The 21,057-nt window shown below is 52.3% G+C and overlaps 1 protein-coding gene across 1 annotated transcript in view; it reads right to left on the bottom strand.

The window, feature by feature from the left end:
- Positions 1-21,057, bottom strand: part of EFCAB6 (EF-hand calcium binding domain 6) — a 107,137-nt gene that overhangs the window by 31,845 nt on the left and 54,235 nt on the right. Inside the window, 7 exon segments of the mRNA XM_023747624.1 lie at positions 6,213-6,381; positions 7,655-7,822; positions 10,404-10,564; positions 10,791-10,850; positions 13,227-13,397; positions 18,846-18,951; positions 20,498-20,608. Of these exon segments, the coding sequence (XP_023603392.1) occupies positions 6,213-6,381; positions 7,655-7,822; positions 10,404-10,564; positions 10,791-10,850; positions 13,227-13,397; positions 18,846-18,951; positions 20,498-20,608 (946 nt within the window).

Raw genomic sequence — 21,057 nt, 5'->3', positions numbered from 1 at the left:
GTGAAGCCTGGGGCGGGGGTGGGGCAGGCTAGAAGGGGTTAATGGGGAGAAAGGGGACATCTGTAATACTTTCAACAATAAAGATTTGTTTCTAAAAAGAAAAATAACTTTATATTTTGAAAACAACTACACATGAATTATTCATCGCAAATTCCTCCTGCTCAGCCTTCCATGAAAACATATGTGATGGAGAGTAAGGAAGTGTCTGTAGGCAAATGCTTCACAGCCTGGAGGGTTGGGAGGCGTGGTGGGGGGAGAGGCCCCCCCTCCGCAGGCGGCCTGGCCCCGGCCCAGGCGCACAGCCCCCTCTCTGCGCAGAGCGCAGTGGCAGACCAGTCCCAGGACGTCTCCATCTCCAGAAGAGACCCCGAGCACCGCCCCAGCACCAGGGCCCCTTCCCAGTGCCCCCCTCGCCTGCTCGCATCTCTAAGATGAACACAGCAGCAACCCACTAGCTCGATCACAACCCTTGGAGGCAATTTGCAATACAACATAAGGCTAAACGGCACCATTTATAAACAGATTTCAAAACGTTTACGCATTCAAGTGGTGTCCTTCGGTCTTTCCTAGGAGGCATTTCCCTGAGAAAGTTCCTCAAAGCGTAACAACCTGTGGCCTGGCACGTTCTGATTCACCAACTAGTCCCTGCATCCCTGGGATGTCATTTCAACGGTGGACCGATTCTTCCTCGCGAGACCTTGGCATTCCCTGGGGTCAACGCTGGGCTCTTGGTGGACAGGCGCTGTACTGCACCTCACTGGTTCTGAGTTCATGTTCCTTCTCACCGAGAAAGTGACTCAGCTCCGCCCAGCTGCCGCAGAGCCTCCGCAAGAGCACCCCCTGGCCCCAGGTGTGAGCAGCACAGGTCTGCGAGGCCTCTGCACCCCTCCTTTCTGAGGGCTACCATATAGACCCTCACTTCTCACAGTCTATTGAGAGAGAACAGTGAGCCACTCCAGATAAAATGCAGGGAGCGTGTGGGTCTTCCCCCCCTCCTGTCCTTTATCCTCACTTGTTACATCTACTTACCGTATAAACCCACAAGACAGTGGTGTTTACCCTAAACATCCTGTTTAAATTGAGAAAAATAGGCCTTTCTGTCTAGTCGGTTATTCACCATTTCCAATGTTCTTTATTCCTTCATGTCATCTGAGCCGCCACCTCGTTTCAAATTCCTTCAACCTGAAAACTTCCTTGAACGCTCTATAGCGAAGATCTGCTTGTAATAAGTTATCTTTGTGTGTTTGTATCTGAAAACACCTTTAGTTCCCCTTCTTTCTAAAGGAGAATTTTGCTGGATGTAAATTCTGGGGGGAGAGACTTTTTGTTTCCTTTCCAGCAAGTTAATCAAAGGTATTGTCCCACTGTTTCTGGCCTCCACTGTTCTGATGAGCAGTGAATGGGGATTCAAAGCCTGTTCCCCCATTTGTAATATGTCATTTTCATACGCTGCTTTTAACATTTCTTTCTTGACCTTGGCTTTCAGCAGTTTGTCTGTGATTTTGCTTGTATTTATCTTACTTGTGTTTTCTGAGCTTCCTGAATATACATTTAGTCCTTTTCCCCCAAATTAGGAAATTTCAGCCATGATTTCCTCACGCGTCTTCCTTTCCTTCTACGACTCCAGTAATTAAATAAATGCAAAATGGACTAAGTACTCAAGTACAAGACTAAGACTGTCACAGTGTATCTTTTAGAATGCCAGCGATATGCTGCCCAGTAGAGATTTACTTTAAATATTGAGCACCCAGAAAGTGTGAAATAAAAGGATAGAAAAATATATTCTCTGCTAGCACGGATCAAAAGAGAGCTGAAGTAACTGTATTATTATCAGGCAAAAGGCGGCTGGCAGGCAAGTAGCATTACTCTGAATCCGGAGAGTCATGTCATAATTGTAAAGGAGACAATTCACAGGGAGTTGCAGCGAGCTATGTGTACCCAATAATTTAGCTTCAAAGCGAACAAAGCAATAATCAACAGAATAAGAAAGGATCTCACTAGACAAATCCACAGTCCACTTCCATACGCTGCTCTAAATAGCTAGTGGAATGTGCAGGCAGAAATCTGAATAGACTAGAGAAGTTCTGGAGATCGTGATTAAGGAAACAGGCCTAATTGACATACTTAGAAAACTGAAGGTCCATGAGGGAGTGAGCACACCTTTTTCAGTGCTTATGGAGCATTTGCCAAAATCATCTGTGTGTTGGGTCATAGTCCAAGGCTCACTATCTCAAAGGACAGCCTGAAGTCACTTAGACTTTAGAATCTGTTCTCTCATCACAAGGGAATCAACTTTAAAATTGATAATAGAAGGTAAATTAGAAAATCCCAACTGTTTGGACATTAGACAATGCACTTAAAATTAAGCTTTGGAAAAAAGAATAAACCACCAAGGAAAGTATAGATATTCTGAACTGAATGATAATGAGGATATGATATACCGAAACTTGCATGATATGGCTAAGCCTGTACCTCGAGGGCAATGGATAGCCATCAATTCATACATTAGAGAAAGAAAGGCTGAACAGTAATGATCTAACATTTCATCTCAAGAAATTAGAAAAAGAAAAGCAAATTAAACCTCAATGAAGTAGAATGAAGACAATAATCAAGATAATAGAAATAAAAAACAAATATATGAGAGAAAAATACCAATAACAATAAAGTGGATACTAATAAAACTGACAGACTTCAAATGCTTCTGGATAGGATGGAGTAATTGATAGCAAGCCAACATTCTCAATGAAAAAACAAAACAAAAACACAACAAAACACCTGAAAAAGCCCAACCCATTACCTAAAAAGGTACCGGAGAGCTGGGGAAGCTGTGCTGTCACAGGGACTGAAGTTCCCAGGTGAGAAGAACCCTGCAGAGGCGCACTGAGGCCATGCAACTGCACTTCCCCTGGGAACAGCTGAGGATTCTGGGGGTGGACTTGAGCCTAAGAAACAGAGCTGGGCCGGCCGGAGGGCCCTTCTAGCAGAGCGTGCGCTAGGTGTGTGGTGCTAGGATCTCGAACTTGGAGATGGAGTGGGCAGGCTCAAACCAGGACTGGTCCCCTCCCAGACGGGGCTGACCTCGGGAACCGCTCAGGGCTGAAGTCTGACACCAAAGTTGACAAGTTTTGAGAAGCAGCCGGCAAGGCCCCACACTGTGGTACTCAGGCCCACCCGGGAGAGAGGCCTGGCAACCCCAAGGCAGAGACAGAAGCCTAGAGTTGTGGTCAGTGGACACCAAGTCTGGTGACTGCTCCTGCGGTTGTGTGGGGCTTGGACCAATAAATCTGAAGATGTGAGGACCTCGAACGCACAGTTGGTCTCCCCCTTAAACCACCTGCAAGATTAGGAACATGTCCGTAACAGGAAGCTAACGGGCGAGGACTGCTCGTCCCCTCCCCGCACTGGGCCTCCGGAACAGGCACTCCATCCGCTTCCCATGACCGGGCTGGAAACCCCATGAGGAAGCAACGGTAGTGGGGTGGGGTGGGGAGCGCATGAGGACCTGCTGGGGCGCAGGAGGAACACCTGCTCCTGAGCTGGCCGGGCCCTGCCTTGGAGGGATGAGAAGCGAGGAGCCAGAGCCTAAGAATCTGGGGCGCTGGCCGGGCTGTGACCGACGCTGCTGCCCTAAGGCACGCCCGCCCGGGGCTCGGTGTTTGCTGACAGCTCTGCGGCCCCACGTCCGTCTCCAGAGGCCTCGGCTGGGACCCGGGGATCGGCCTGAGAAGGGGGGGCTCCACCGCGCTCAGGGTACTTATGAGGGTGACGAATAACAACGTCGCACAGGAACAGCCGACTACAGGGAACGGGAGTGGGAAAGCGCCCTCCGCTCCTGGCGGATGGAGTAGCTCAATTAGGCTAATTACTCAATTAGACGAATCTTGACGTCTGTGTCCTTGGGCGTTTTGTCATTTTATGTTCCCCACGGGTCACCGTCACCAAGCAATCAAGCCTCTTTTCCATCCGCGTTCCCCATGTGGCGCGGGCCCCTGCCAAGTGCGCAACAGGCACCTCCCGTGTTTCCTGACGGAGTTTGACAGACTGTTCGCCTGCCCAACCTGTACCTCTTCTTCTCCCGTGGAGAGAACCGTGCTTCTCCTGGAGGTGGTCATGTTCCCAGCCCAGAATCTCTCTCTCTCTCAATATCTCTCTCTCTCTCTCTCTCTCTCTCTATATATATATATATATATATATATCTCACTCACACACAGGCCTGGTCCATAAGAAAAGCGGCTGGGAGAAGCTTCTAAGATGCTGTTCCATAAGAAAAGCTGCTGGGAGAAGCTTCTAAGATGCTGGGGGTTTTTTTTGGTTTTTTTTTAAATATATTTTATTGATTTTTTACAGAGAGGAAGGGAGAGGGACAGAGAGCCAGAAACATCGATGAAAGAGGAACATCGATCAGCTGCCCCCTGCACATCCCCTCCCGGGGATGTGCCCGCAACCCAGGCACATGCCCTTGACCGGAATCAAACCCGGGACCCTTCAGTCCACAGGCCGACGCTCCATCCACTGAGTCAAACCGGCTTCGGCATAAGATGCTGTTTTAAGACAGAAAGACTTGTCTAGCTCAAGCCTTTTGCCCCTCGCTCTCGCCTTCTTTGTGCCTGAAACCTGTGTGGCGGCTGGTGCTCCAGCTGCCATCTTGCAGGCACGGGGCTGACCTGAAAGAGGAGAAGGCTGGAAGCAGCCTGGGCTCTGGACACTGCAGAGCTCTGCACGGGCCCTGCTCAGGCAGCTTCCCGATCCTCGTCACAGAGAGAGAAATCGCAGCCTCCAATTTCACACGCTGTTTGGGGGAGTTTGCTGCTCATTCCGCATGTGATGGAGGGAGAGAGAAAGGAAACGTATGCAGGGAAGAAATAGGAAGGTTCTAGATCTCCCTAGAGTTCCAAAGCAGTTTCCTGCACCACCACCAGCTCTCGACTCATCGTTTACATAAAATGCCATTAAAAACGCGCAGCAGTCACTGCCAGGTGGCACAGGTGCCAGAGCAGTGAACTGGGAAGGCCCCCTGGGGGGAGAACACGGGGACAGGGTGTTCGAGAAACGATGTAATGAATGGGTAACGCTCAGACCGGGTCTAGCAGGAGCCCAGAAAGCACCGCGCCTTCTCCTGCCCCCGCAGAAGTCACATATTGAACCGTGAGAAGCTCACGAGCTCACGAAACCCCAACGGCTGCCTCGGTAAGGACGGTCCCCTCATGTGGTGTCACTGGTGGCCTCTCACGTTAAACAGAGAAAAGGAGGAGACAGGTCACGCGTCACCGACTGGACTGGCACAGTGGGCGAGCCCCCGACCACGCGGAGCCTGTGACTGTCCTCGGCGAGGACGGCAGCTCGTGGGGGTGGGCGCTGACGCCCGCCTGGCCCAAGTCGTCCTGCAGCTCTCCCTCCTCTGCCGCCCGAACCTCAGTGTTTCCTGCATCCACCCTCACCACGCCCACGTATTCACATACCCTCAGGCCTCCGTGTCCTCAGTGCTGTCTGTGAGCGGAGGTGTGGGCTGTCTCAGCAGCCTGTCCCCACCTCTGTGCCGCCAGCCCCTCCTCCTCCACCCGCCTGGGGGCTGCTGTCGGAGCTGGCACAGAAGACATGCAAAGAGCCTGTGACAGTGTCTACCGGGGCAGACACCCCACACGTGGTAGCACTAATATAACGATCCCTTCTTGGAAATGTCTTCCATCGCCTCCTCTGAATTTGTCCACACGGACACGGCTACACGTGAGTGAAATGCCTTCCTTGACAAGAGCTGATGCTGACTAGCAAGAGGCATCGGAACGGGAGTCTGAAGCAATCCTCTGGGCTGGTTTCTGAGAAGTCTATGCAGACCCCTCCGGCCGGGCCCTCTGGCCGGCTCGCCAGTGCCCACAGCACATGCCTGAGCTCCTCTCCTGCCCGCCTCTCCCCCCCTCTGGCTGGACAAGCCCCAGCATCGGGCACTCCCCCTGCAGTGAGGGGCCGGCGAGGCCTGGTCCCACCCCATCTGCCCGCGAGGGCAGCGTGGGCGCCGATCAGACGCATTCTCTGCAGAAAGTGGCCGCCGACACTTCTGGCTGAGGAGCCTTTTCCGCCGTGGAGAGGCCTAGGCGTGACCTGCTTTGTCCGGCCGAGAACGGAAAACCCAGCGCCACGCCTTGGCAGCGCATTCCTGTGACAGAGCAGCCGGCCCGCCTCGGGCAGGAGACACAAACACGGGAGGCCCGTCCTACCTTCCTGAAGTTGCACCAGTTCACTCTGCCATCGAGATCCTTGCTGAAGTTGAGGAATTGTTTCTTGAACGCGGGGTCCTGCTGCTGGACCCAGTGCCGGAGCTTTTCCACCGCTTCGTCCTTGGTCACCGTCTTGGTCCAGGTGCTTTTGTCCTCCGTGGGCTTGGCTCTGAAATCACAGCAGGCACAGGTCCGGCGGGTGCTCCTTACAGACCCCGCACGTTCCATCCCAGACCCCCGCCCACCACCCCCCCATGCCCAAGTGGTGGCAGGTGGGGGCAGGAGCCTCGGGAAGAGAAGGCTGCGCCTGTGTGAGATTTCCTCCTGCGCTCTGAGCTGGCTGGACACACTAGGTCAGGCAGGTGTGGGGGAATGTGACCCAGGAAATGAAGCTTCAAACAGGCTGCTGTGTGGCAACCAGGTCCCAGGGGTCACCACCCTCTGTGGGAAGGAAGGGCGCCACAGCTGCTCCCAGGTCCTTCCGAGAGGGGCATGCAGTGTGAGGGGCGTGTGCGCAGAGGACAACGGCCTCCTCAGCTCCAGCAGCCTCTCGGCCCCGGGGGCGAGGCGTGGGGCCGGGACACAACCGGAGTGAACCTGCCACCTCTCCTGCTCCCCCGGCTCTGAGGAGCGCTCTGCTCCGCACACCCCGCATTGTAGGAAATGCTCAGCTGCCAAGACTTCCCTCCTGGTTTAGGGGGCAGAGCACTCACCTCTGAGCATTTAACCTGCTCTCAAAGGGCCACCTTTCTGCCGTTTATAACGCAGCTACCACCCGAATGCTCGATGCCAACTGCCGTTAGCAGAGCGCTGACCGCCCCGGCTCGCACTTAGGGGCTCTTAAAGGGGACGGTGCAGTCTGCCGAATACTTGTACGTCTTACCTTTCTCTATGAACAAGCAAGTTAGAATAATATCTCTTCACTAGACTAAACCTGTATTTTCCAAAATGAAGAAGGGCGAGGATGTTTTTAATAGGTTTCCTAAGTATGTTTCGTCGTTACAACTCCATTGGCCACCATGTCGGGAGCCCTGCATCGCTGTTAGGGAGCGCGCCCTGGCGGAGGCGTTTCTGCAGGGAAGATGCGGGAGGGTCCGAGGGGGCAGAGAGCGGGTGAGGGCAGGTCTGTGATGGCCGAACGGCAGCCGGGCCTCTGGGCCTGAAAGCCCTGGGTTCCGGGGCTCGGGACGGCCACGGACTTTGTGAAACTTGAGGCGAGTCCCCAGGCCCTCAGTGCCTCGTTTCTAGAATGAGTAGGTGAGTTCAGTAATCCCTAAGCTCTCTGCCGGCTCTACAACCCGCTGCCTCCAGTGCTGCGGTGACAGTCTGCCATCTTATCTAAATACTACAATGTGAACACACTCACGTTTACACAAAGGTTTACTGACTGCCTGCCCCACGGCACCGAGGTTCTCGCTGCGCCGGCACCTGCCTCTCGTTACCTCTCGGCGCTCTCCGGCGGTGGCCCCTTCTGCCCGTGCTCACGGGGCGGCCGGTCCTTCATGGCATTAGCTGGACGGGCGGCGGGCAGGCCCTGGACGCCCATGCTGGCCAGGAGGTTCTTGTACAGGACCTTTCCCGAGGCTGAATCCTTAAACTTGCTGCAGAGTCTGGATTGTAAAGGTAAGCAGAACACGCCCGTTAGAACGGCGGAACCCAAAAGACGGGCCCTCCGTGCGTGGGCGGCGAGGGTGTGGCACCTGCACCCCGCCCGCCTGGTGTGCGGCGTGGGCAGCGGCCGCTGGGAAAGCCGGCTTGGCAGCTGGACGTGTGTGGGGAGCCGGCACGGCCATGGCATACTCAGCCCCAGGGCGCCTTATGTGCCGTGCCAGCTCAGCCTGGTTCAGTGACCCTGAGTGGGGGAGGATGAAAGGATTGAGAAAAGACAGACAAGAGAATGAAAGCTGGGTCTCGGTGGGACGCTGCTCCCTGATGAGGAGACAGCGCCAGCACCCACAAGCCGTGTCTTTATTTTATAGCAGATGCCACGAGGCAAAGTAGGGGCGTGATCACGTTGTTTACAGCATTCTCGTGAGTTTCAACCCTACTCAACTACATGCACCTGAACTCTATCACAAGGCACGTGGGGCCACGTGTTCAGACCATAGGTTCAAGCTTACAGCCACAGCCGTTGGCTATGATTGTGCTGGGAGGGCCCTGCCCTCCAGCTGGGACTTGCACGTGGCAATGAGAGGACCCTGTCCTTCCATTAGTCCGAGGCTTGAACCTGGCCAAAACACTGTAACCGTGCCCCACAAACGTGCACTTGCCCTGGAGCCAGCCACTCCGCCCTGGAGAAGTGGGTGTGAGTGTCCACAGAGGCCCGTACCACAGGCCCAGCCCTCCGTGTACCAGCCCCAAACCAGAAGCACACCAAGCACCCAGCACCGGTGGATGCACCAGGCGTGCGCCCCACCGAGGAACGCGACTCCGCAATGACAAGGGACCCGCTGGAATCCGTAGCAACAAAATGAACCCAGACCCGCTGTGAGGGTGAACGGAGCCTGACAAGAAGCAGCACCGCCCTGGCCGGTCGCTCGGTGGTTAGAGCGGTGGCCCTCGCACCAAAGGGTGGCGGGTTGGACCCTGTCAGGGCACGGACCTCGGGTGCAGCTCAGTTCCAGGCCCAGGAGGGGCATGTGCTAGAGACAACCAATAGTTATATCACTGATGTTTCTCTCTCTCTCTTTCCCTCCCTCCCTCCCCCACCCCACCACCCTCCCATTCTCTCTAAGAGCAATGGGAAAAATACCCTCGGGTGAGGATTTTAAGCATTTTAAAAAAAGAAGCGAACACCACGTGTGCTTTCACTTATGTAAAATCGTAGAAAGTACAAAGTAACCAGAGTGGTGGGGAGCAGAGCAGAGGCTGCTGGGGAGGGGGGGGGATAAAGTGCCATAAAGATGTAACAAATGTAAAGACAGGAAGTCCTGAGTGAGCGAGTCTGGCAGGGAATTAGGAGGGCTCACTGCACCGCGCACACCACGCATTTCAGGAAACAAGGAACCACTGGTGTGGCTGGGCCTGCTGTTTCTCAGCATTTTGTTTGTTAATATTTTCTAATCATAGACAGTGTGCCTGGTCCTTGTTGCAGTTAGGGGAGCCCACGGTCCCGAGCAGAACCTGCGCGTTTGCTAAGATGCCCCGGGCCACAGAGCAGGCAGCTCGGGCGAGGCCCGCGGGTCTGAGCGGCCGGTGGCCGGGTGCGGAGGAAGGACAGGCACCCTCAGGGGTGGCCCTGGAGGCTGCCGGGCGCCCGTGGCCACAGCCGGCCTCGTGTGAACGCTGAGGCCTCTTTCGCCCGTCCGCCCACGCCTCTGTGTGCGCAGCGGGCTTAGCGGGCTCCTCAGAGGGGTGTCCCGTCACCCCACTCAGAGCATGGGGACGCGTGTGTGTTCTCAGGCCGTGCGGACGGTCAGGGTCTCGTGAGGAGTGAGACTGGACTTTCGGACATGAACTCGGCTTCGCAGCAGCACTTTCCTAGCTCGGCACTGGCGGCTGGGGGCCATCGCTGCTGTCGTCCCGCACCCTCAGTGTCATCCAACGAGTCTGTACATCTGAGCCTGCGGGGAACCAGGCAGTTCCCCAGGGAGCGTGTGGCCGCACTCCCTCCCAGCACCGCCAGGCCTCAGCCTGTCACCAAGGCAGAGGCTGGGAGCGCCGAGCTGGGCGCCGCCTCTCTCCTGCGTCCCGTTTCCGTGCCTACAAGATGCGCACCGCAGTGCCCGGCGCAGAGGAGGGCTGCGAGCAGGAAGCCAGCCGGCACGTGTGTGCGTGTGTGCACGCGTGTGTATATGCGTGTGCATGTGCGCTCAGTAACCAGCTGTGGTAACAGGGTCATGAGTGCTGACGCCACGTCGCTCAGCAGGGACCTGTGACTGTTACAATCGCTTCACCGAATCCCCATGTGCGGAGCGCGGTGAACCGGTGAGCCACCCACCCCCTCACGGAGCCAGTGGCCGGGACCGGCCATTCAGAGCCTGCGTCTCCCATCGTGAGAAGGACCCACGGCCCCCGCCTGTGCTGAGACTGTCACAGAGCAGCTCCCAGCGGAGCCGGCGCTGGCAGGGATGCGTGAATGGCTGTGACCGACACCACCTCGTAGCACTGCGAACACGCTTAGAGGGTCAGAGTGACGGAAGCAGACGTGACGGAAACACGGCAGGAAGGACTTTTGTTGCTGAGACTCACGTTGCTAAATGCTCCGTCGTCAGGCACGGGCAGAAGATATGCATCACTTTCTTGAAGTTGTTCGCCCCGATGAGCCCCGTGCCTCCCAAGTCGTAGGAGCACAGCAGGTCGTAGAACGCCAGGAGGTTCCTGCTGATGGAGTCCCGCACCATCCCTTCCACCTGAGAACACACATGGTCACAGGCTGCAGGCGTGTGGCCTGGGGGGAGCACCCGGGACCACGGAGGGGGCACCCCAGGACCATGGAGGGAGGGGGCATCCTGGGACCACGGAGGGGGCACCCCAGGACCATGGAGGGAGGGGGCATCCCGGGACCATGGAGGGGGCACCCCAGGACCACGGAGGGAGGGGGCATCCCGGGACCACGGAGGGGGGAAGGGAACTTACTAAGTCCCAGGCCAGCAGCTGTGACGCCTGGGCGTCCCCCCCGGAGGACGGCTTCCCCATCTGAGTGGGAGAGAAAGGACGCAAGTGAATACAGGTCGCTCACAAGGGCAGGCGGAGCTCTTGAGTCCCGACTATGGGGGGCCAGCCATGCCTGGTCAGCCAGCGGCCGTGAAACTGAGCAGGTGAGGCTGCCCTCTGACCCCCTGGAAATGGGAACAAGAACCCTGAACTGGCACTTATTTTTAAAAAGTACAATCAACATGAACAAGTCCGTCATCTAGAAATTAAGTAAATGCAGAGTGAGAGAATAATGAGGCGGCATTTCTGCCTGTCAACGTGGTGAGAATGAAAAAGCAAGCGAAGTGCGGGGCGGCCGGGAACGACACCCGCCGGTGTGACCGGCTGCTCCCGGGGCCAGGGAGCGGGAGGACACTCGCTCCTCAGGCCGTCCCTTCCCATCGTCTGCAGTCTGTGCGTCACACACATGTTCCTCTTTAAACCGTTATAATTTAAAAATAAAATATATACTCTCTGACCCAATCATTCCATTTCTAGAGGTTTATACTGAAGGAAAACCACAGAGTGAGGCCAAAAAAGTAGGCACCCCAATGGCCATTGTACCGAAAGTCATGGAAGAAAAACGACACCTAGATTGTAACGTCGGGGAGTAGTTACTCTGTGTCTTTAAAGTTACACAACAGAATTGACACTGTTAATAATATGTTAATAAGTGACAACAACTAAAAAGGCTGTGATTACATGATCTCAGTTTAAAATGAAATAGATTATCACGTATGAAAGCTTGTATCCAACTCATCAAATTCTATACAGTAATACATGCAGTCTCTTGCCGCTTGATTGAGGTGTAATAGTAATTATAACTAAGCTGCAAAAAAAAGGGTGTGAGTGTCGGTATGTAGTTTTGGGAGGATAATTGTGGGTAAGGAGTCCTCGAGGTTAGAATTAGTAGTGATTTTTATTCTCTTCTGTCTCCATATCTATGTTTTCTAATTTTCTGAATGATTCAGTTTCTCACCAAGTTGTTTTGTGCGTGAGCCCAGCGCTGGGCTCCCCTGCGGTACAAGGGGAAGGCCTGGCCACATAATGTCACACGAGACCGTGACTGGTGTGGGAGGTCGAGGACTACAAGAGGGGCTCCTTCAGGGGTGCCGGGGGTCCCTGGGAGGGCCTGAGACACTGGGACCTGCAGAATGGCCCCATGAGATGGCAGGAGCAGAAGGAAGTGGGGCAGAGGCTGGAGGGGGTGCAGTTGACAGGATCTGATTCCTACAGAGCAAACATCACTGCACTCGCCAGGTGCGGGGGGGGGGGGGCAGATTGCTAACACGTCTATATTTTTGGTTTTAAAGAAAAATGCTGGCTCTGTGCGGGGCTGCGGTGGGGTCAGAGCTCCCACAGGTCTGTTCCACGTGGAGTTCAGGAAAAGCTGTCATTATTCACTTCTCTGTGGGAAGGGCTTTGGGACTTTGGAATTTGAGTCTAAGAAGGACCCTGTAGTGTGGGTTTAGGCTGCGGTTATCACTTTGCACAGGGGGCCATGCAGGAAACGATAATAGCACAATGAAAGGTTAATCTGTAGCTATTAAAGGAAATCTTACACATCTATATATATAAAAGCCTAAGAGACCGAACGACCATTCGACCGGTAGCTATGATGTGCACTGACCACCAGGGGGCAGACACTCAATGTACAGGCATGAAAAAATGGAACAGACTGATGAATCTCAGAGGGAAGTGGGGAGAGGGGAGGACAGGAAGAGATTAACCAAATATCTTATATGCATATTAGAGGCCTGGTGCACAGATTCATGCACTGGTGGGGTCCCTCAGCCTGGCCTGTGGGGATCGGGCCGAAACCCACAGTCCAACATCCCCTGAGGGGTCCCGGATTGCGAGAGGGCGCAGGCCAGGCCAAGGGACCGCACCGGTGCACGAAACCATGCACTGGGCCTCTAGTTTCAACAAGAATCTGTTGATGTCAATTTTTTGGTCAAAAGAAACCAACACTAAAAGCCAGTGTTAGTCATTAGAGGCAATACTCAGTGATCACACAAAAGGTGAACTAGCACAAGAACTCTAAAAACGGGACGGAACCCAGAGGAGCAATCTGCACACGGCCTGTGAGACGGTTCTTTCCCGTTCTCCCACTCTCTCTAAAAATCAATGGAAAAATATCCTCTGGTGAGGTTTAAAATAATAAAATAAAATATAAAATAAAATACAGAGAAGTCCAAACTGAGTAACTCTTACACACTTAATTCTGACTTAAACTGAAAGTTATCGCAGCTGAAAAGTTACCCCAGCGGAGAGATGTGTTTCATTAACCGCACTGCACCAGCACCTCTGATTTTACTGAGAAACTGTTCCCCCGTGACCGGACCCGGAGCGCACCGCCGCCGCCGCCCTGGCACTCACCTTCCCACGGCTCTCCTCCAGCAGCTCCAGGAACCTGTAGATGTCCACCAGGCCCGAGTCCCCGGGGTCCAGCGTCCGCATCAGTTCCTTGAACTCTGAGTCGCTCAGCTTTACGACCAGGGAGTTGATGGTATGCTGCAGTTCTTGCCCTTTTATCCGCCCATTCACCTTCTGAGCAGGAGAGTGTACGTAAGGGAATTTTTTAAAAGAAAAAAGAAAGGAAAGCATTATATATATATGTTTAGCATCATCTAATAAACTGAAAGCTTTGGTAAACAGAATTATGCTATGAAACTAGAAAACTGAAATTGATAATCATTATATAACATGGAGCTGTTAAAGAAATCTTACACATTTCAACAAGAAATGGGGGGTGGGGGAGGCTAGCACTTTGCAAGTGCAGTTCCCACAATGCTCCCTGTTAGGACAGGGGCAGGAGATGGCCCCTGGGCTGACCCCCTTCCCGGGGCAGGCCAAACATGGCTGTCACAGAAGCTGGAATAGTCCCTCCTGCCCCAACCCCACCCGAAGGTGACGGGATCAGCCTCAGGGGACACAAAACTTCCTGGCAATTCAATTACAACTCACCAATTTAATAAGAATATTAATTAGGCGTGTTTTCACTACCACCAACCTCATTCGTTACATAAATGGACAAGTACTTAGCGAGAAAGATTTCAGCCCTGCTGCCTAAAGAAAGCATCTGATGAGCAAAATATCGAGGGGCAAACTTCTTCCCCAGAATAAAAAAACTACCAGCAGGTAAATTAAATATCAAAATTGAGAGATACTGTTTACTAGAAAAACAGGAAATTTAAAAAAACCCTGCCTCATAGAGAGATACTGTGAATATTAATGTGGCAAAGGGGCGTATTAAGTGAGAAGGTGGCGTGTAAATGCCAGCCTTGACTCTGGGCCCAAATCTGAAACGGACATGAGGTTCTCTTGGGGAAAATTAAGTAATTTAGGATACGGGCATGCTTATTTTGGGGTTTGGGAGCGATAATCAATTTTTTAGTGTCTAAACAGGAATCATCGACAAGTTTTTGGTGATTTTCAATAAATGTATAGCCTTGTGCAACCATCACCACCACTATCTAATTCCAGCGGCCGCTGGTCCAGGGGTTTGATTATAGCCACGTGTAATCAAATGTGAAGTAGTATCTCATGTGGTTTTAATCCGTCTCTCCCTAATGTCTAGTGATGTTGAGCGTCTTTTTGTTGTTGATGGTAACCCTCACCCGAGGATATATTTTTTCCATTGATTTTTAGAGAGAGGAGGGGAGAGGGAGAGACAGAGAGAGGAACATCAGTGTGAGAGACACTCTATTGGCTGCCTCCCACATGCGCCCAGACCAGGGCAGGGATCAAGCCTGAAACCCAGGTACATGCCCTGGACCAGAATCAAACCCCAGACCCTTCAGTCTGTGTGCTGACACTCTAACCACTGAGCAACCGCTTAGGGCTTGAGCATCTTTCTATGTGCTCACTGACTATTCGTATATCTTCTTTGGTGAATTGTCTATTAAAATCTTTGGCCCATTTTTAAAATTGGGTTGTCTTCTTCTTAAGTTCTAAGCGTTCTTACATATTCCATCTACATACAGGTCCTTGGCCAGATATTTCAATTACATATGTTGTCTCCTAGTCTGTGGCCTGTCTTTTCATTTTCTTAATGGTATCTCCTGGCGCACAAAAGGTTTGAATTTTGATAAATACAACTTATTGGGGTTTTTTTTTAATGGATCATGCTTTTAGTGGCGTATCTAAAAACTCTTTGCCTAACACAAGGTCACAAAGAATTACGCATGTCTCTAAGAGTTTTATCGTTTTAGCTCTTATTTTTAGGCCTAGGGACATTTTAAGTTAATTTTTGTGTGTGATGTAAGTTCATTTGCCTTTTTGCATATGGATATCCAACTGTCTCAACACCATTTGTTGAGATTATTCTTTCCCCCAACACCCCCTGGATTTGCCAAACTGGGGTGACCGCAGCGTGAAGGTTTATTTCTCTACTCTCAGTTCTGCCCGCTGACCAGCATGCCTCTCCCCCTGCCCGCTCCGCTGTCTTTATTACGGTGGCTTTACACGGAGAAGATTGCTGCCTGGAAGTGACGTGCTCTCACTTCATTCTTCTTTTCCAAGATTGCTTTGGCTATTCTGCCAACTTGCGTTTCCATATGAATTTTTAAGATTAGTTTTTCAATTTCTGCAAAAAAAAAAAAAAAAAAAAGCCAGCTTGGATCTTGATGTGGTTTGCACTGAATTTATAGGTCAGTTTGGAAAGATTTGCAATCTTAATGAGTATTCCAATCCATGTATATGGACTATCTCTTCATTTATTTACATCTTTTTCCTTTTAATAATGTTTCATAATTTTCAGTGTACAAGTCTGGTACTACTTTCGTTGAATTTATCCCTAGATATTTTATTCTTTTCGATGCTACTGTGAGTGGAATGGCTTTCTGACACTCACTTTCAGATTGCATATTGCTAGTTTGTACAAATATAACTGAATATTGTATATTGATCTTATATCCTGCAACCTTGGACTCATACATTAGTTCTTGCAGTGTGTGTGTGCATTCCTTAGAACTTACTATTACAAGATCCTATGGTATGTGAATAAAGACAGTTTTACTTCTTCCTTTCCAGTCTGAACACCTTTTATTTCTTTTCCTTTCTGATTGCTTATCTAGAACTTCAGTACAATGTTGAATAGAAGTAGCGAGAGCTTTTATTCTTGTGCTTTTCCTGATCTTTAAGGAAAAGCATTTGGTCTTGTACCATTGACTGTGAGTTTCTCATAAATGCCCTTGAGCAGGTTTGGGTACGTCCCTACTGTTCCTAATTTTTCAAGAGCTGCTATCATGAATGAGCGCTGGATTTTTCAGATATTTTTCTTCATCTTTTGAGATGATCATGCGGCTTTGTCCTTAAGTCTACTAATGTTGTGTATTACATTAATTGATTTTTTGGAAGTTAAACCAACCTTGCAATCCTGGAATAAACCCCACATGGTCATAGCATTTAATCCTTTTTCTATATTTCTGGATTTGCTTTGCTAATTCATGAATGATATTGGTCTATGGTTTTCTTTTCTTGTGGTGTTTATCTAGCTTCCTCCTATATATTCTGAATGTTTGTGAAGGGTTGGTGTTATTTCTATAACCAATCTTTGTAGTCTTCAACATAGAGCATCCGCACATTATATATATATATGTATATATATATATATTTCTAGGTATTTGATTTTTTAAAAATATCATTAGAAATGGTATTTTTAAACTTCTTTTTCTAATTGCTTATTGCTCTATATAGGAATATTGTTTCTCTTTGCATTTTGACCTTGTATCTAAAGACTTTCTAAGCTCTATTATTAATTCTCATGTGTTTTGAAGATTCTTTTAGACGTTCTATTTACAAAAGCATGTGAACTGCAAATAATGACACGGAAGACATGAGCAGGTGAGGAGGGCGCAGTTGCTCCTGGGTGACAGAAAGACAGCCACACCTGCCGGAAATGTAAGGGATCGGTGCCCGGGCGCACTCTCAGCGATGGCGAGCGTGCGGAGCAGCACACGCAGCTGCCAGGCAGGACCAGCAGCAGATCAAGCAGCTCTAATGGTTCCGCATCCTCCTACAGCAGGAGGGGGACCACTCCCAGGGCCTCCCTGCAGCAGGCAAGGTCCCCACGCCTGCTCCTCCTGGACTCTCCCTCCAGGTCCCAGGATGGGGTCAGGACCAAGGCAAATGGGGAGTGGGGGTGGGGGTGGGGGTAGGGGTGATGAGTGGGGGTGGGGGTGATAAGTTGGGGCGGGGGTGGGGGTGAGGGTGGGGGTGGGGGTGGGGGTAAGGGTGGGGATCCCTCTCAGAAACCCTGCTCTCTGCTCCTCTGAGGCATCCGGTGGTCGCTGCTGGTCTGACACTCAGAGTGTGAGCTGGTCGTGGGCAGGAGCCCTGCATGGTCCACCGTGCCCTCAGCCTGAGCGCCCACTGCAGCCCAGTGCAGGCGGGCGCATCCTCACCTCCACCGTGCGTGTGGCTCTCCATCTGCACAGCACGCCGAGGAGGGTCCGAGGAGGGTCCGACAGCCGGGTACTTGCGGCTGTCAGTTCGCATTATCACAGCCCTCCATCAGGAGAGAAGCAGATGCGTTATTTTTAATTAAAATTGTTTCTTCAATATATTAATAGAAGCGGAGCTCACGAAGCCTTCATTTATCTTTAAGGGGCGGCCAGCTAGCAGCTCCGGGCGGCTCTGGGTGCGGCTCTGGAGCAGCCAGTTTGGAGGTTTGAATCCCGGCCCGCACTCCCCAGGGAGCCTCAGGCCGTCACTCCCCTGCCTTCCTCAGCCAATGGGGACGAAACATAAGGACACCGGAGGCAAGAACAGCGCCTCCCGCAGGGCTGGGAGAGGCTGCCCTGGTGAGAGCCAGCCCATCACTTCAGACGGCGCGTGGCACGCGGTAAGCGCCCCATATGGCTGCTCAGTCAGATGCCAGGTCACATGCGGCCTCAAGGTCAATCACAACAGGACCGCCAGCGAAGACGTCCCCACAGAGAACAGAACCCCAGCCTCTGACTCAACACTCCGCCTGGAAACCCCACATGGCCTGGAGGATGGACCGAGGAAAGGGGGCACGGCCGCCAGGACAGAGGGCACCCCTCCACCCAGATGGCCCCTCGAGCCTGGGGGCTCCGTCCCTGAGCGCTGCCCACTGAGCCGCCTGCCTGTGGTCTCCGGGCTCGGGAAGGCTGACGCGGCACCCGAGTGGCTCCTCTGCTGTAATACTGGCGTCTGAGGGAGAGGAACTCACGGGGGTGCTGGGCATCTGGTAGAGACTCGGTTTCTGAATGTGCTTAGTAAATAACGAACTTGAGAAATGTCACCTAAGGATCAAAAATGCCCCAGTGCCGCTGCTCTCAAATGAACAGTACAGTGCGACGGGCTGATGTTTAGGCGCGAGCTGCACGCCCACGGATTAGCCTCCCTCTGCAGGACAACCACACGACTAAGGCTGCTCTGGAACTAGGAGAATGTCTGCTCTGAGCTACAAGCCGGGCATGAGCCCTAAATTCTAGGCTGAGGGGGCTTTTATGGGTCTGGGTTACTCATCGATTCAGCAGCCCCTCCGCTCTCAGCGACCTGGCCACGCACTGTTCTCGCCCTGTGCGTCTTCCTGTATCATAATAAATGTTATGTCATCCGTCCCCCCAACTAGACCGACTCCGGAGGCCAAGCCATGGATTCCTAAGCACTCTGGGTAATTCCCCGCATAAACAGGGGCTCCAAAAACACCTGCTGGCCTGGCCGTTTGGCTCACGGACTGAAGGGTCCCGGGTTTGATCCAGTCAAGGGTACGTACCTCGGTTGTAGGCTCGATGCCTGGCCCTGGTCAGAGCACATGCAGGAGGCAACCAATCGATGTGTCTCTCTCACATTGATGTTTCTCTCTCTCACTCTCCCTTCCACTCTCTCTAAAAATCAATGAAAAATACCCTCAGGTGAGGACTAACAAAAGAAAAATCACTGCTTGTTGGCCGGATAAGTGAGTGCACACCCAGCTGCTGCTGGCCTCGCTCCGCCCAGCAGCCTGGCAGCCTCAGAAACCCTTACCGAGCTGACCATCAGCAGCGTCTTCCTCAGCAGCGTGTAGTGGTCTTCTCGTCCGAATAACTTGGTGATAATATTTTCCTCGCAACACTGATTCCTAGGGCTGGTGCTACAAGAAGATGAAGAGGAAAAATCAGAAATAGAATCATGTTCTTGACTAAGGTTTGTTCTTACATAAGCAAAACAAAATTCTAAAAATCACCCGCACAGCAGCTATAGTAACGATCTCCCTGTGGACAGCTCTTCTCCCGAAAGCGCAGGCGTGTGCCGGCCCCGCAGCTTCAGTCAGTGTGACGCCCACAAGGGCTGCGGGCCATGCAGCTGCCAGGGTTTGCTCTGCTGAGCCAGCTTCCCTCCCCATTCCCTGCTGCCCCCTTGCCCTCTGCCCTCTGCCTGTGCCCAGCCTTCTAGCGAGTCTGTGCCCTGGCTGGTGTGGCTCAGTTGGCTGGATCATCGGCCTGCACACTGCAAGGCTGCAGGTTCGAATCCTGGTCACGGCACATGCCGAGGTTGCGGGTTCAATTCCTGGTCGGGTGTATGGGGGGCAACCGATCTGTTTCTCACATTTCTCTCTCTCTCTCTCTCTCTCTCTCTCTCTCTCTCTCTCTCTCTCTCTCTCTCTCCCCCTCTAAAAATCAATGAACATATCCTCAGACGAGGAAGGAAAGACACCACAATCACCGGGGTGCATGCGGGAAGCAACCAATCAATGTCTCGCTCTCACATCGATGTTTCTCTCTCTCTCTGCCTCTCCCCCTCCCTTCCACTCTCTTTAAAAGTCAATGAAAAAATATCCTCAGGAGAGGATTAACAAACAACAAAAAATTAAGAGAAGAAATGAACTCTTGGAGGTGCACCCCAGGAATGGGGGGGGAGGTAAGGGGCCCTGAATACTGAAGGCTGGTTCATCAGGTGTTAGGAACCCTAGACGGGCGGCCCAGGGCGTGGGAACGACTCTGGTGCGTTTGCTTCACAGTGGAGCGCAGCGCTGGGATCCAAGGCCGGCCCTCCCTCTGAGGTTTACACGGGCCGGGCCGTCGACAGGCGCACATCAGCATGACAGACCCTCCTGAGAGGAAGTCTGGACTCTCACGTGTCGTAGTTTAGTGCTTCCCACACGGTGGGGCCCCCCACAATTTATGTGACAACGCAAACCTCCTGTGATGACAGACACGGGAGCGAGCCCAGAGATAACGGCTCAGGGCCCGGTCTCCCGCGACCCACACGTCTGCACCGCGCAGAGCGGGCAGAGACTCGGTCACCACGTGGCGTCCTTTCCCTGTAACACTGGACAAATGCGTGTTTATGCCCCACTTTACAAGAAAACCCAGAGCTCAGGGCAGTGCTGGCGGCGAGCGCGGGCGCGTGCGGCGTCTGCCTCCGCTGCTCTCTAAGACGTGACCTGGCCAGACCCCCGCAGTCTCCTCTTTCCACCTAGAAACTGGAATAATAACTACACCTCCCTCGCAGGTATAAGGCGATTCTAAGTCAGCATGTACAGAACATAATTTACAAACTGCAAATCACTCCGTAAAAGTTTATAATTATTCACGCAGGCTAAGTTTTCATTAATAAATGAGGAGAAAGGAATTCGGATCTCCTCTAACCTTGGACATGCTATGACACGTAACTAAAATGTAGGGTTTTTTTCATACCTATCCTTCTTGGCCGGGGGACCGGAACCCGGAGCCTCCAACCACTGAGGGTCGTGCAGCAACGTCAGAAACTGCTTCCAGTAGATTCTGTTGGTGGTTCTAAGTCCAAATCTGGGTGTTAGAAAATGTTTTAAACATTATTCCTGTAACATTGTATGGATTAGATGTTCAATGTTGAATTTTAAATGGCAGCAATGCATTTTTATAAAGTTTACACTCTAAGGTAAACAAAATAATTTGGTCACACAGTACTACAAACAGATCTTTAAAAAGCAAAGAAAAATCGAACTGCTTCTCCATCTCCATGTCCCTGTGTCCCATTAGCAGGAGCTCACGCTGAAGGAAGAAACAAAGGGATTTGTTAAAATTCCACAGGCGGGAAACGATCCTTTCAAATTCGCCATCTGCGGGCTCGGGCCTGGTGCGGGCAGAGCGAAGGCCCTCGGCCGCAGCCCGGTTCTGGCTCCGGGACTGGCACTGGGACCTCACGTGGCAGACAGGACCGTGAGGTGATTGGGGATGTGGACCGTGAGGCGGGAGAGCATCCTGGGTGCCAGGTG

The sequence above is a fragment of the Myotis lucifugus genome, unplaced genomic scaffold, assembly GCF_000147115.1.
Source record: "Myotis lucifugus unplaced genomic scaffold, Myoluc2.0 scaffold_932, whole genome shotgun sequence".
Lineage (NCBI taxonomy): Eukaryota > Metazoa > Chordata > Mammalia > Chiroptera > Vespertilionidae > Myotis > Myotis lucifugus.
The sequence above is the reverse complement of the archived record's forward strand: the minus strand, read 5'-3'. Positions and strand labels throughout refer to the sequence as shown.